The 16,681-nt window shown below is 43.6% G+C and overlaps 1 protein-coding gene across 6 annotated transcripts in view; it reads right to left on the bottom strand.

The window, feature by feature from the left end:
- The window catches only part of RABGEF1 (RAB guanine nucleotide exchange factor 1), an 85,990-nt gene extending 78,725 nt beyond the window's left edge, over positions 1–7,265 (bottom strand). For 3 of the 6 annotated variants that reach the window (XM_015594618.2, XM_015594617.2, XM_015594619.2), the window contains exons 1-4: positions 6,918–7,265; positions 4,247–4,416; positions 904–1,082; positions 109–481 (exon numbers count right to left, since the gene is read on the bottom strand). In XM_015594618.2, the coding sequence (XP_015450104.1) occupies positions 109–481; positions 904–1,082; positions 4,247–4,416; positions 6,918–7,061 (866 nt within the window). In that variant the 5' untranslated portion in view covers positions 7,062–7,265. The remainder of the gene's footprint in view (positions 1–108; positions 482–903; positions 1,083–4,246; positions 4,417–6,917) is intronic. The other 3 variants (XM_015594615.2, XM_025051498.1, XM_015594616.2) reach the window with 2 other exon arrangements.
- Between the last annotated feature and the right edge of the window lie 9,416 nt (positions 7,266–16,681).

The raw sequence follows: 16,681 nt of genomic DNA, 5'->3' as shown, positions 1-16,681 counted from the left end.
CAGGTTCTGGGGAAGTCAGTAGCCCTTCCAGGGACCTTACTGCCAGAGCCACCAAGGGCAATGGATACCTTCCCTGAAGGGGTTTGGTTTCCTACAAGGACTACTCACCACCATGTGATCTTGAACTCATAGATGGGGCGCTTGCAGTAGTAGTGGTTGATGAGGTGCTTGTCACACACCCCGATGCACTGGTGGTCCACGATGAGGCCCTGGGCTGAGAGGTCCGTGACTAGGCAGTGCAGCAGGTCATAAACATCAGCCACAGCCTCCCAGGGCCCAAAAGATACATCCACTTCACAGTGGTGCTCAAATAGCTGCCCATCACTCTCGCTCCGCTCAAAGCGTAAAGAGTTGAGAAGTGGACACTCATAGGGGGTGATGGGCATTTCCTCCTTGAAGACACAGACCTTGAGCTTGGCAAAGCGGGCCTTCCGCTGTACTGCGCGCAGCCGGGCAATCTCCACAATCCGCTCCAAATGGTCTATGGGAGTGAATATAGCAACCATCACTGGGGTGGGGGTTGGGAGGCGGGGAGTGAGGCAAGGCAGTGGGAGGGCACAAAGAGAGCCCCAACAATGGCAGGATCTAAGAGGAAAGAGGCAGATTCCTGGGGGAAGGGACTCTGTGAGCCTATGTAGGATACAAACTTAAACAGGGATGTCCAGAGCAAAAGGAAACCAATGCAATGGGATGAAGACTGTCCTTTTGAAGTGTGATTCGATGACTGTCACAGGTGAGGTAGACTTCCTTTGTGTCTTCCCAGTGACCAAGAGGGTAGGAAGGGGAGTGGGACTCTCTTCTTTCCCGAGTAACACACCTAATCTGGTGGAGAGCTAAGCACTGACAGGTGCCTTGCAGCCTCCTTCCCCACACCCTGACTGCCCTGGACAGCTCACCCCTCACCTTTGTAATAGGGCATGAGTCCCAGAAATGCTTGGCGTACTTTCTCCCCTTTCAGTGGCTGCATGTTCTCCAGCTGCTCCAGGAGGGGCCCAATGGCATAGTACTGGGCCTCCTTGTACACAGCCCGCACACGTTCCCGGGGTGGCAGGTCCCCAGAGCGCAGGAAATTCAGCACATCTCTGAGCAGGAAGGAAAGAAGGTTGGTGAGGAGCTAATAGACCTGGGCAGTGTCAAATAGTGGGTAGAGGACAGAATCTGGAACTGGACTAGCAGCTGTGTAATCTTGGGTAAGTGAACCTTTTGGCCTTGATTTTCTCATCTGTAAAATGGGGGAAAATAAGAAAACTACTCCATAATGTTATGAGAGGATTAAATGAGTTAGTATATAAAAAGTGCTTAGAAAATACCTGGCACAAAGTAAGCCCTCAAGAAATGTTAGCAGTTGTTATTATTAGTATTATTATTATAATTACAATTATTATTAGGTATAATATTAGGTATTGTTATTATTAGGTATATATAGGAATAGTGGAAAGATTACCAGCTCTTAATATATTTTCAAATTGAGATATAATTAATACTCAATAAATGTACAAATCTTAGGTGTACTATTCAGTTACTTCTTAAGTATGAATATACTCATATAACCACCACGTAGCTCAAGGTATAGAACATTTCCATCCCCTTAAAGTTTACTTGTGCCTCTTTCCAGTCAACCCTGCAGAGGCAACCACTCTATTTCTACTTCTATCAATAAAGATTCATTTTGCCTCTTCTTGAAATTCAAATAAGTAGAATCATACAATATGTTTGCTTTTGTGCCTGGCTTCTTTCCCTCGACCTAATGTTTTGGGGATTTATGTTGTGTGTAACAGTAGTTTGTTGCATTTTATTGCCATGTAGCATATCGCTGTATGGATGGATATACGTACTATAATTTATTTACCCATTCTCCTGTTGATGGACATTTGAAGTTTCCAGTTTGGGGCTCTTATGAGTAAAGCTCTGACGGACATTCCTATATAAGACTTTTTGTGGACACGTGTACCAATTTCTCTTGGGTAAAAATTAGAAGTGGAGTTGTTCTATCATAGTGCATATTTGACAAAGTGGTTATAGCAATTTACACTGCCACTAACAATGTAGAAGTTATCTTCTATATATCCTTGTCATTAGTATTATTCTGTAGCTATATGGAGATCAAATGCCTGATCCTAACACCTGAACAAATTGGTTTCAGGAGTGAATAAAATCACATATTGCATTTTCTTAAAATAAAAATTCAGTTCCTTGAATTCTTTTTAGATTCTGTAGTGCTAAGAGTAAGCAGATCCATCACTGGTAGATATGGTAAGGGCTTTTCTGTAAGGATATGTGAGTAAACCACAAGATCAAGCCATTACCTCCATAGTTAGTCTATACACATAATGCAACACCAGCTAATCCTCACTATTAACTGTGTCAGCCACTATTTATGTGTTATCCTATTGAATCTTTTCAATTACTTTATTGGATAAATGCTATCTTATGTCCATTTTATAAATGAAGAAAAACTGGGGCTCAAAGAGGTTAAGGAACACCCTTGCTCAAGGAACCACTGCCAGCCAAGGGCTCAGATACAGACATAGTAAATCCAAGCTCACATTCACAGTGGTCCAGACTTTAGACCAAAAGCACTCTGCATTGATCACAATGGGAAACCACCCCAAGTGGAGGCCCAGGCCTCCATGGTTGTGGGGGAGTATGTGAGGCACACCAACAGAGAAATTTACCCCACCAAATGCCCTAAACTCCTATTTTACTTTATCTGAGTCTTTCAGCAACTTCATTTGCTGCTAATGAATCACAGGCCACTGGAGTCCAGTAGTCTGAGGATAAATGCCACAGTATCTTGTTTTCTACCACATCCTTGACAGGCTCTGCCACTTACCAGGTGTGACCACCTGGCTAAGGGTACATCAGCCCACATCCAAACTATATTCCCCCTCCCACAACTCCTTTTAAAATTGGTCCTCTAGGACAGCGGTCCCCAACCCTTTTGGCATCAAGGACTGGTGCTTCTATGATCTGAGGTGGAGCTGAGGTAGAGATGTTAGCACTGGGGAGTGGCAAATATAGATGAAGCTTCTCTTGCTTGCCAGCCACTCACCTCCTACTGTGTGGCCCAGTTCCTAACAGGCCACTGACCTGCAAAGTTTGGGGATCCTTGCTCTAGGATCTTAAGCAAACCTTGGTGAGCTCTGAAAAACATACCCCCAAGGCAAGGCCTAGCTAAGAGTCCTGTGGGAGCTGCCAGCTGGAGCCAACACTTTCCTCCCCTAAACAGTCTGCAAACAAAAACCTTTTTATAGCTTTGCAGAGCAATGTGACACTTTGTTTTCTCAGCATTAGAAAGAGCTGATAGCCCAGATGCTTCAAAGCAAATTATTTGACCTGAGGCTCCTCTCTGAGAATAAAATGACCCTTCTCCCAATGTGGAAAATCCTATGTGGAGGTTGTACAGAGATGTAGTGGTTAGAGAGTTTCTGCCTCCCAGGTCATTTTGTTCAAGGTCAAGGACCATGTTAGTTCTTTAGTCATTTCCAAAGTTAGACTGAAGGAGAAAAGAGCTCAGCAATATACTCTGAAAGGACCTGGCCAGGGGTCATATCAAGGCTCTTGATTTAATCCACATGACAGGCCTATGAGGTAGCTATAATTATTTCTGATTTCAGAAACAAAGAAACTGAAATTAAAAAGTCTTTAAATTTTGTATGTGTAAGGTTATCAGAAGTCCTTTCTTGGGAAGGGCTATTTTTGAAATTGTGTCTTTTCATGTTTCAGAGTTAAAATAACAGTGATAATTTAAGATTTTTTTGTTTTTTAAGACTTTTCTTGGCAAGGTTAAGGATGGCAATGCTATGCTAGCCCTTCCCTCACGTTCTTTGTTTTAACCCCCTGAAAAAAGTCTGGGAATCACTGCCACACACCATGATTTTTCCGTAACGGCAACGCTGAATTCCAGAATCTGATCTGAGAGTATTCTCCAAGAACTTGTTTTGGAACTCTCCCACCTGTAGGTAGGATCACGCCCATTCCTCTCCACACAGATGACAACTTCATAGTTAAATAGGATAGAAGCAGTTTCATCACATCCAGCCAGTGTGTGTTACATGGGATTTCTCCAGCTGTCCTTGTCTCCTCTGGGAAAGGAACTAAGAATTTCGATCCAATTCAATAAGAACATTTATTAGACTCTGTCAGTATGTTATCTCTTCTAGATACTATGGAAGCCCCATAATCAAGCCCAGGCCACTCACTTGCTAGGACTTGTGCCTAGTTGATCATGGAGGGAGAAACATACCCAAAGTGTGTGCCATCCCGATCAATGAAGTACCGGCCTTCCGCGTCGGTGGGGATGTGATGACGCCCACTGAACATAGCTGCCAGCATGGTGTCTTCGTAACGCCGCAGAGTAGACAGTCGTGTGGTGAAGTGAGTCCCTCCAATGTTAAGGGGGACAACCTCAGGAAACTGGAAAGGAACAGCTGCATGTTCAGCCAGGCAAGGGGAATGAGAGGCAGGGCTGCTCCACCTACAGTCTTCTTGGATCTGATTAATGTCTCCCCATTCATTTGGTCACCCAAAGCCAAAGCCAGGAGTCTTTCTAAACACTCTTCTCTTTCCTCTCTTTCCTCACACTCAGCAGTTGCCAAGTTCTATCCACCCCCCACTCCATAGCTCCTCTCTTCAGGTCTCTCTACCCCAATCCTACTATCTCTGCTCTAGAGTTTGAAGCCTTCACTGTCCTTTCACTTCTTGAATTTACCATTTGTATGCCCTGGCTCATGGTGTTGAGAATTCTCTGTCCAAATGCTCTTACCACCCTCCCTTTTTCCATCTAGCAAATACAAGTGTCCCATATAGTGGTATACATTGTTTCCTGCACAAGGGCACCTGGGTGAGAGTGATCTACAATCCCAGATGTCTGCTCTTTTTCTAATTCACATCAAGGCACCATATAGGTTAGAAGCATCCACTCATTCTAAGAGCTTCTAGTCAAGTTCCCCTACTCTGTGAGCATTTCTGCTGTATTGTCCCTTGCCAGACCCCAAGACAGAGTTAACTAAACAATCCCTCCAAAATTGTGCCTTCTATGTATGCTGCACTCTCCTCTATCGTAGTACCTAGCACAATACATTGGCAATTATTTCTTCTGTGAGCCCGCCCTACTAGAATCCAAGCTTTCTGAGGGCAGAACATCTTGTTCACCAATCATGAGGCCACCCACAGAAAGGCTTGTGGATGTTTGTTGAACAATTCCTTCTCAATCTGTAGAGTTAGATTAGTCCCTAGTCCAGCTAAGGTTCTGGAAGCCAGGGTGGGTAAAGAATAGGGAATGATGTAATAAATTTGCTTTGAGAAGCTCTAGGTTCTTCCTAAAATGCTCAGGACATTTCTTTTTTTCCTTCCGTTCTTCCTTTCTTTCTTTTAATATCTTTCATTCCATGTGATTTTGAAAGAAATGAAGCCAATTCTAATTTCTCACAATCCTCCTCCAGATTAACTAAAATTTTGTCCCAGTGCATACTTTTCAATATTACAACATCTCTCTGACTCCAGTGAAAGTCTACGTATCTAGTCAGTGCTTTTTCTAAACTTTTGAATTATTTGTGAAATAAAGTAGGGTACAAATACATTAAATAAAAGTTACTCATGACCTTGAGCAGTGCCTGACTCACAGTAAAGACCTAAATATGCACTGAATGAATGAATGAAATAGAAAGTGTTCACAGTTCTATGTATATATGTACTATTATTCTTCCGCACTCAAAGGACAGGAAATGCCTTCTGCTTATTCTATAGTTCCTTTAAAACTACTTTATGTGCATACCAAAGACTCGAATATTATTTGGGGATAATAATACTTTACATTTCTGGAGATCTTTAAACCTTTCCCAAGGATACCTCATAGCAATTTAACTGTTTGCTCCACATTAAACGTGGAAGGACTGAGGCAGAGAGGAAAAAGCAATCAAAAACAGTTTTAGATCTCACATGGACAATGTAATCTGTGGGAGTGTTGGCACTGGAGTCCTAGCCTATAGTCTCTGGGTCCTGTGCTTTTTACCTCAAACCACATCATGTCCCCAAAGACAGTGCACACAAAAAAAAACAGTACCCCTGTGTCTCTTAAAGACTCTTTTTCCCCCAATTGCAAAGAGTAGTTCTAGAGTTTTGCTCATTTTCACAAGTGTCCCATGATGTCAGTGGTATGGGCTCTAACCCCCAGATGACACCATCTGCTTCCTAAAACCCTCATCCAGCCCTGTTCGGCCCTTCTCTGGGGCTCTGCCCATTCTCCTAGGTGTCCAAAGGTCACATGCTCCCATATTAGCTCCTCCTTTCTAGTCTCTGTCTTCAGTGCCCAGTAGTGCCCTCCTCTTTTCTCTTCTCTTGCAGGGCATTTCAGGTGTTAATATGATGCTGTCATACACAGTAAGACCAGCGGAAGCCACCGTGCACCACGGTACAGCAGCTAGTGAGGAAAAGGGAGTTGTCAGGTGAGTGTGGACACATCTACCAGCTGTTCTGCTTCTTATCTGCACACAATCCCTTACCCCACTCTCTGGGAAGCTGGAGATTAGGTCTGGGCAACCACCAAGTCCTCATTTGGGATTTTCTAGAAGACACAATCATCTCTTGGGGCTCCAAGTTCCCCAAGCCACGGCCTACCCTCCCTTCTGTAGTTGATAAGGGTGGGACAGAGGGGTGGGAGTAAAGTAACCGTGCAGGCAGTAAGTGCTGGAAAGAGGGCGTTGGGGAGCCAGGTGACTTCTAGGGCAAGGAAGAGACACCTGGTACATTTTACGGGGGCAGGGGCGGACAGGAGGGCAGGGGAGCACAGCTCCTATGGCGCCACCTCAGCCCGACCTCTGACCCTCAAACCCAGTGGGGCTTATATCCCAAGGTCAGCTCCACTCAGCACCTGCTTCTCCTCCTGAGCCCTTCCCACGCCCTCCCAGTCCAGGTACCTCCTGGGTCAGCAGGGGCAGCGCATGCACCGCCTGTGTGGCCGTCGGGGTGGCCGGATCCAGAAAGTCGTCTTCGGCGTCGGAGCTGGACATGGCACCGGCCGGGCGACGGCTGTCTGGCTCCCGCCCCGTGACTACCACCATCCCTCTGGCTCTGGGCAGTGGGCGCGGCTTTGGGCAGGCGGGCAGCGTACTCGGCGCTAGTACGGAGCAGCACCTGGCATGACAGCGACGAGGCAGAACCGCTGCGCGGAGGGGCGAAGAGCGCAGCGCGCGCGTGCCTGGGGGCGGCCGCTCCCTCCGCCGACCGACTGGCCAGCCAGCCACCGCGCAGACCTCCGGGGCGCGGGCTTGACGTGGTCGCCTCCTGCTACTTGCCGAGCCCCCGCTTGTTCCGCCCCTGATTGGCAGGAAGCTCGCCCAATCCTGGAGCAGGCAGCGCGGTCAGCCTGCGCCTGAGTGGCCGCTGGAGCCGGCCGCTTGCCTGCCCTGCTCTGATTGGCCCTCTGGCCAGCGGGCGCGCCTCTCCTCCTGCTAACACTGGACCCGCGCGCGCGCGCGCGCACTCGTGCGGCCACCGCCTCTGACGGTGGCTTAGGCATCGGGGGCAACACTTAGTAACTTGAGAGGCGAGAGAGCTCGTGACCTGGTCGTTCGTCTGGCTCCAGGCCAGCGAGTCCTGGTCCTCCTCGGCTGTCAAAGGCCAGGGAAATCCCGGGCAGGGGTTGGTAGGTCTCTTCAGTGGGGACGGTGGGGGAGGAGGCGCTGAGGTCACTGAGATGGTAAGACAGGAGGAGCAGCCCTATGGCATGGGCTGCCCCTCCTTAAGCTACAAGGGTAAAACCTGGATTTCCAGTCCTTGCCAATCATAGGAGTCCGAAAAAGAAAACTCAAAATAGGGGCAGATGAGTCAATTAAGAATAACAGTCATTTTCCACTCTTCATACCAGTTCTTCCACTGGGCGCCTAGACACACGGATGGAGACAGGCCCTGCACAAAGAAGCTCAGGCTGGTGAGGTGGAGTCCGGTTTGATTCCACACATCTGTCTGCAGCCCAGGATGCTGTGTCCACTAGTTCAGCTGGATCAGCTCAGGGACTCTCCTAGGAATCAAGATTTTAGCTCTCTCAAACCATTTTTACACCCATTTCCTCACCTGATTCTCACGTTGTTGTGACAGAAAAGGAAAACGAGGCCTAGAGGATTAGAACAACTTCCAGAAGGTTAGCAAAGAGCTAGAGGCACAGCACTTCCCTTCTTGGACCAATCACACTCCTAACTGCAGGAGTTAGTGTTTTCTCCAACTTTAGTTGCATCAAATTCACTGGAAGGGGATCTTGTTAAAATACAGATTCCCAGCCCCACCCCCAAAGAATCTGATTTGATAGGTAAGGTGAATTGCATTCCTACCAAACTCCTAGGTAACACTGATGTTGCAGGTCCTTAAACCACACTTTGAGTAGCACTGCCCTAAAGAGGGCCCCTAGAGGCCTTCTGTCTATAACTAACCGCTCCAGCCTTTCTCGAAAATATAACAAAGTTTCCTTTCTATCCTATGACAATTAGGATGCTTCATCTGTTACAGACAACTGAACCAAAAGTGGCTTAAATAATAAAAGAATTTTATTATCTTGCATAACAAGAAGTCTGAGTAGATCCTAAGTTGGTTTACTAAGTAACTTAACAAGGAGTTATGACCAGCTTCTTTGCATTTATCCACTCTGCTAGATGTCCTCTCTTCCCCTAGGAATCCACATGAGAAAACCACAGAACTAAGGCCTATCAAGGAGACGTTTATTCCAACACCTTAAAGCAAAACTACATACAGAAAAATTTGAAGGGAGCTCAGAGGCACAGGAAGTAGGAAAATCTATGTGCAAATAGTTTTATGTTGCTGAATGTGTTGGAATTTTCATCTTCCATTTCTCCTGAGAATTTCCTTTAGGAATGTAGTTTCCCAGTTGGTTGTGTTTATGAGGTGGAGAACTCCAAGGTCAGCAGCCTGGAATGAGGACTTGCTGACTGAGTAGCAAGCGGCTGGAGCAGGCTTTCTGGGAAAGGAAGGCAGTTTGCTGGCAGCTGCTATCCCCACCCCGCAGTGGAATGACTTCCAAGCCAGTTCACATGAGGCCTGCAGGGAAGGGTCAGTGAGCCTTTGAGGGAGGGATGCCCACACAGAACACAGGAAGTTTTAGCCCTAGGATTACTTCTCCTCTAAGAGTCAACCAAATAGTTCAATAGGCATCAAAGCCTTGCAATTAGTAAACTGGATCCTATCTTACATGCTTCCCCAAAGAAAATAACTTTTGAATACAGACAAATCTCCAAAGTGCTGATTCAGCTTTTGAATTTTTCTCCTGGTTCTATTTTTTGAATGAATAATTTAACATTAGTAAAGAAAATGAAAAAAGGTACAAAAGCACCCATCTTCTTTTCCATATTATTTTCTTTTAGTTTTCATTTTTATTTAAATATTTTAGAGATAAAACAATTATAGATTTAATAAATTAAAACTCATGTACTCAGAAACTGAGGAGACTTCCAGTCAAGATGGCAGAGTAACTAAGCATTGTTCTCGCCTCCTCCCACGACCATATCAAAATTACAACCAAACTACAGAACCATCATTGAGAACCTCCTGAAGACCAGTTGAAAAGAAGTGCTATAACTAAGGATATACAGAAGAAGCTACTTGGAGCTGCAGAACAAACTGGTCCCATACAGTGTGGTGGTTAAGAAATGGGAGAGATGTCTTGGCTGTGTAGGTCCCCCCTGAGGAGCAAGTGGTCCCAGCCTTACACCGGGCTTCCCAGTCCAGGATTCCAGTGCTGGAAAGAGAAGGCTACATAACTTCTGGCTGTGAAAACCAGTGAAGATTATGGCTGAGACAGAGGGCTGTTGGAGTCCTAGTTTCTCCTCTTAAAGGTCTGGCACATGGATTTACTCGCTGATGGACTCATTCGCTCTGAGTTCCAGCACTGGGGCAGAAATTCAAAAAGTGCCAGGGACATATGGGGAGAAACTAAATTGTCTAGCTACAGGGTTAGGGCTGGAAGGGCAGCTTTCTCCTGAACAGAAGTGCTGGCAGACACCATTGTTCCTTTGTTGAGCCTTCCCCATGTGAAGCCTGCAGGTGCATGCAAGCTCCAAGTCTGAGTTCCCATCAACCCGGCTAACACCATTTGCCCTGCCCTGGTGATTCCCTGAGACCCTGTTCCATCCAACTTGCGGGCTCACCGAAGGACTTCGAGCAGTTTTTCCATACAAATGGCCTGTCTCAGCTCAGGCTTCAAACTTTCCCAAAATCTCTCAAAGGTTCACAAACCCAAAGCAAGTAGCATCTGTTCTTGCTGTGCTCTGTACCTCTTGCTAAGCGGCACCCAAGCCTGGCACTAGTGGCAGGGGGACTTGGTTTGCAGCTTAGACTCTCCCAGGTAGGTGCCTCTAAGACTAGCACAAGTGACAATCATCTGCAGATCACTTTGTAGCTCATACCACATGGCCCTGGGCCGGGCACAGGTAGCATCTAACCTTGGCCTGAACTAGAGACCCTCCCAAAAGGCCCCAGAACCAACATATCCAGCGGCCAGCTTCAGACCATACCAGAGCACCACCCAACCATCTCCACAAACTACACACCCAAAAGGTAGATCCAGCAGATATCAGAGCCCCGCCAAAGTAAATCCTGCTCTGTGGGGTCAGCCCCTGCTCAACAGCTCTTTCACTGTGCTCATAGTCATTTCTCCTAGCCAATCAGCCTGAGGTTCAATACCTTCCACCTGCAAACAGCAACCAAGGCTCAACTACAATAGGAGGGCACACATAACCCACACAAGGGGCACACCTGGAGCAGCTGGAGCAGGTGACAAGGGAGACTGCATTACTGGGTTCCACAAGATACCTACTATATAAGGACATTCTACCAAGACTGGGAGCTGTAGCAGCTCTACCTATTACATAGAAACAAACACAGGGAGGCAGCCAAAATGAAGAGAAAAAGAAACACGTGCCAAATGAAAGACCAGAACCAAACTCCAGAAAAGGAAATAAACAAAATGGAGGCCAGCAATCTACCAGATTCAGTTCAAAACACTGGTTATAAGGATGCTCAATGAACTTAGGGGCAGAGTAGATGAACTCATGAGAACTTTAAAAAAGAGATAGAAAACAAAAAGAACCAGTCAGAAATGAGGAATACAATAACTGAAATAAGTATATTAGAAGGAATCAACAGTAGATTAGATGAAGCAGAGGACTGAATCAGTGATTTGTGAGACAAGGTAGCAGAAAACACCCAATCAGAACAGCAAAAAAGAAAAAAGAATTTTAAAAAATGTGGATAGTAAGGGGCCTCTGGGACAACATCAAACATACCAACATTTGCATTATAGGAGTACCAGAAGAGAGAGAGCAAGGGATTAAAAATCTATTTGATGAAGAAATAATGACAGAAAACTTCCTTAATCTGGTGAAGGAAATAGGCATACAAGTCCAGGAGGCATGGAGAGTCCCAAATAAAATGAACCCAAAGAGATCCACACCAAGACATATTGTAACTAAAATGCCAAATTTTGAAAGCAAAGAGAGAATCTTAAAAGCAGCAAGAGAAAAGCAGTTAGTTACCTACAAGGGAGCTCCCATAAGACTGTCAGCTGATTTCTCAACAGACACTTTACAGGCCAGAAGAGATTGGCATGAAATATTCAAAGTGATAAAAAACAAGATTACTATATCCAGCAAGGCTATCATTTAGAACAGGACAGATAAAGTATTTCCCAGACAAGAAATGCTAAAGTTCATCATCACCAAACCAGTGTTACAAGAAATGTTAGAGACTTCTTTAAGAAGAGAGTAGAAAAAGACCAAAAATATGGATAATAAAATGACAATAACCTATCAATAATTACTTCAAATGTAAATGAATTAAATGCTTCAATCAAAAGACATAAGGTGCTGAATGGATAATAAAACCGGACCTATACATATGCTTCCTATAAGAGACCCATTTCAGATCAAAAGATACACACAGACTGAAAGTAAAGGATGGAAAAAGATTTCATGCAAGTTGAAAAAAAAAATAAAGCTGGGTGGGGTAGCAACATTTATATCAGACAAAATAGACTTTAAAACACAGGCTATAACAAGAGACAAGAAAGACCCAGCAAAGCTTTGGATATTTACTCAAAGAAACCCAAAACACTTAATTTGTAAAGCCATATGCACCCCTATGTTCATTGAAGCATTATTTACAGTAGCCAAGATATGGAAGCAACTGAAGTGTCTATCCATCAGTACACAAATGGATAAAGAAGATGTGGTACATATATCCAATGGAATATCACTCAGCCATAAGAAGAGCTAAATCTTACCATTTGTGACATCATAAATGGACCTAGAGGGTATTTGCTAAGTGAAATAAGTCAGAGAAAGAAAAATATGTTTGATTTCACTTATATGTAGAAACAATAAATAAACAAACAAACAACAACAAAAAAACAAATACACTCATAGAGAATTTTGATGATTGCCATATGGGAGGAGGGCAAAAAAAGGGAAGGGATTAAGATGTGAAAATTTCCAGTTATAGAAACAGTCATGGGGATATAAAGTACAGCACAGAGAATATATTCAGTAATATTGTAATAGTACATAAGGTATCAGATGGGTACTAGACTTATCGAAGTGATCACTATGTAATCACTATCTTGTACACCTGAAACTAATATAATATTGTATGTTAACAGTAATTAAAAGATAAAAAAACTTTTTAAAAACCCATGCATTCACCTCCAAGTTCCTGAAACACAATATTACAAACAATTGTATCTGCACATATCTTTCTAATCTCTGCTCCCTCCTAAATATGGTATTTATCATTCCATGCATGTTTCCTTTTGAGCTGAGATAACACAGAAAATTGCAAAAGCATACATGTACAGTTTGAAGAATAATCATAAAGGAGATACCCTCATAACAACCACTCAAAAAAAAGAACATTGCCAACTCCCATGCTCTCCAAGGGCTCCTCCCTGATGAAAGCATTTCCATTCTCCCAGAGGTCACCACTGTCCAAATTTTTCTAACAATCATTTCCTGGTTTTCTAAGTTTAACTACATGTAAACACACACCTGTAAACAATGCAGTTTTATTTTAACTGTATTTGGACTTTAAATGAATGTAATATTAACCATGTCACTGTTGACTAATTATTTCCCAGGTTGTTCAATGACAAACAGTGCTGCTATGACCTTTATTTTTGTGTCTCATGCTGTTCTAAATATTTTCTATCATATCATGTCACTACCCCATCTAAGACTCATCAAGGGTATCCTTGTTTCAGAAAGGGGTGAGGAAAAAATCTTGGTTCTGAGTGAGGTGAGAGTAGAATGTTCAGCAAGAAAGAGAAAACAGCCAAGTGCAAATACTCTCTGCAGGAGTTTTGCTAGTACCCAGAAATCTTCTTTCTCAAGTTTTAGTTCCAATATATCAATCTTTGGTCACTAGGCTACATCCTTCCCTCTCTTTCCGTAAACCTGGTTTACTTGCTTTTCTACTTCCTTAAGACATATGATAGTCCCTTGCCCATGTCCCCTTTCTCTCAGGTATCCAAACACTAGGTTATAGTTTCTGCCTCGTCCTACCAAGACTCTATGTATCTATTTAAATATCTCTCTAGAAAAGATCTACCTGATCACCCTACAAAACCAAGAACCTTAGACTAACACATTACCCTTCTGTGCTCTATCTCTGGGTGAGTGCCACCACTATGTGAAATGATGCTACTATAAACGCATGATTAGCTCACAGTGCCATCGAGTCATCCATCCATGTGTTTCTTTTAGTCAGATCTCCTTTCTTTTTAAATTTGAGATACAATTAACATACAATATAGTACATTAGTTTCAGGTGTACAACATAATGATTCAATATATATCTATAGTCCAAAAAGATTACAATAAATCTAGTCAACACTCAAGTCAGCTCTCTTTTTTATTTCCAATCTTACCATTCTTTTTAAGATCCACCCCCCCACCCCACCCTCACACACACTCCAGGAAATTCCCCCTCCTGGCAAATGGCAGATTGGCTTTTATTGCATAAAGGGATGCTGTAAGGCATGAAGAACTCCCTTAACTTCCTACTATCTCATTTACAAGTTAAGTGTATCTGCCAAATCTCTCTTTACCTCCAGCTTGAGAGGAAGAAATTCCTCTTCTCTGGGTTTGAGGCTAGTTCTTCTAGTGAGGCTCTTGCCTTTCAAGGTCTGTATTCACTTCTTCAGTTAATCTTCTCCCTGAATTTTCAGTCTCTCCCTTTATATTGTTTTCTTTGCTGCAGCCTATTTGATGTGACAGTTTCTCCCACCAGAACAAACAGAAATTCTTCCTCAATCCTGTATTCTTCTCAGGTAGCCTTTCTCTGTCCCTTTGTAGTCAATATTCTCACAAGAATAGTCCACACTTGCTCCCTCTACTTCCTTATCCCCAATGCAAGATAGACTCTTGACCCATCACTTCACTGAAACTGCTTGCTTTCCCTAAAATCAGAGTGGCCTCTAGTTGCCAAGCCCAATTTTTTGTCCTTTTTGAACTCTCTGAAGCATGTCACTGTTCGCCAGCTTCTCTCTCTTAAAACCAATTCCTTCTTTGAGTTCCATGATCCTCTTCTGGCTGTCCTCTTCTCCCCATCTCTTCTCCATCTCCTTTGCAGGCCCCATTCATCCTCTCATCTCTTCAGTAATGTTGAGTCCTGGAATTAGTCTTTGGCCGGCTTCTTTCCTATTCTATATATGCTCTCAAGGCGAATCCGTCTACTCTCATGGTTTCACCCACATTAAAGATTCCCAAATTATATAGGTAGGGAATTTATATAGGTAGAGCATTCGTGCCCCTGTATACTAATACTACCAATAAAATACATGAGGAAAAATCTATGGAGAGAGATAATTATTTGAATGTGATCATAGCATAAATTTCTTTCATATATTCATCTATTGTGTTCCTATTATGTGCCAGGCATTGTACTGGACCTCAGAGATATAGAGATTCATAAAACAGCAAAATAAATGTCCCTTCCTTGCATTCTGACATCCAGAAAGGCAGAGACCACCACTGGAACCTCTGCTACAGTCACAGCAAAAAGGAAAAATTTTAACACTCCCACGTCCAAGCTTGCCCACCAAAAAAGAAACATGGCCTCCAATTCAGTGTGCACTTTTCCTCTTCAAATTTCAAGTGTATTGATCTGCTTAGAGAAAGTTAGGTCATCTGTGGAACCCAGGATACTCTGGGAAAAGTAGCTTTTAGATGACAAGCTTCTAATATTCACCAAGGCACACTTAAGGGGGGTCAGAGATAGATGAGAGAGCCAATCTGAGCATAAGCCACATTTACCACACAGACAATGGGGAGAGAATTCCAGGCTAAGGAATAGCAGCGATTAATTAATGGGGTGCATCAGAGGCTGGGGAGAGCTGAGCTGGGTTGAGAGCAAGTAGACCTTTAGCCAAACTTTTGTGCCTTAGGAAGCTACTGGCAAACAACTTCCTCCTCAAGCCTGCAAAAACAAGGAAAGGCCAACCCTCCGACTCCACCCTGATATTTCTTCCTTTGTATCTTACAGATGGGGAAAAAGAAATTGAGAGAATTTGGGGAAATAAAGGAGGATGAAATCATTTGGTGGGAAAATGCTGAGTTAGGTTTTGGACATGCTGAGTTTAAAGTGCCCTTGGGGACATCCAGTTAGAGATGTTAGGTTGTCAGTTTTATGTAAGATAAGGATCTCAAGTTCAGGAGAAAGAGCTAAGTTGGAAATTATAGAGGTAGAGAATTTATATAGGTAGGAAAATTCGTGTCCCTGGATACTAATAATATCAATATATTATGCCCTCATGCTTGGGCTGGTGGGAAGGGGCTCCCCTCAAGTTGTGAGAAGTCCTAGGGGGTCTTATCCAGAACAGATCATTAATGGAGGGCTCTTTGGTTTTGGGTGCACACTGGTAACCATGGGTATCTTTACTGTGATATGGGCCTTGGAGTGCTCTCATCCCAAGTTTTTTACATGTAGGCTTTGATGAATGTTGTTTTATATTTTTATTTCTTGTTTGATTATAATAAAAATAATATAAAATATAAATGCAAAAATAACTCACACCCAGAATTCCATAAAATAGTGTTTTATGAATTTGAAGGTCCATAGTTGTCTTACTTATTGCATATTACTTTCTCATCCTTTATGTCTCCAGGTGAGCTCTTGTTGCAGTCACTTCTGGAAGCATTATGGTCAAATCTCACTGGTGGATGGATGTGTAAACTGAAGCCACATCCCCTATTCTCCCTCATATTTCATGCTCACTTTGTGTGGCGTTTCCACTGGTCTATCAGTTCAGGGTTAAGCACTTTACAACTTAAATGTCTATTACTTCAATATGATTCCATCAAATGGGAAAAGAAGTTAGCTAGAAATATAATTCCTTGTACCCTGTCTCCTAATGCCCTCATCTCTGGGGGCCTCTTCACCATTCCACAGCCTGTTTCCCCTTAGGTATCCCCACCACTTAGAAACTGCCTTGATTTTTGAGGCTGGGAGGGGCCTGCTTCTCTGAGGCAGTAAAAGGGTATCAAGGAAAAACAGCTTATCTTTTGAGGGCTTCCTAGCTCTGACATTTGTTTAGAATTGCCAGCTGAGAGTCCTTTTGGTTGGCTAGAAACATTTAGGTGTACCAAAACATTTAAAGATCCTGAGGCTGTATAAGATTAATATA

This window comes from Pteropus alecto, unplaced genomic scaffold (assembly GCF_000325575.1).
Source record: "Pteropus alecto unplaced genomic scaffold, ASM32557v1 scaffold68, whole genome shotgun sequence".
Taxonomy (NCBI): Eukaryota; Metazoa; Chordata; class Mammalia; order Chiroptera; family Pteropodidae; genus Pteropus; species Pteropus alecto.
This window is presented reverse-complemented; position numbering and strand designations above follow the sequence as displayed.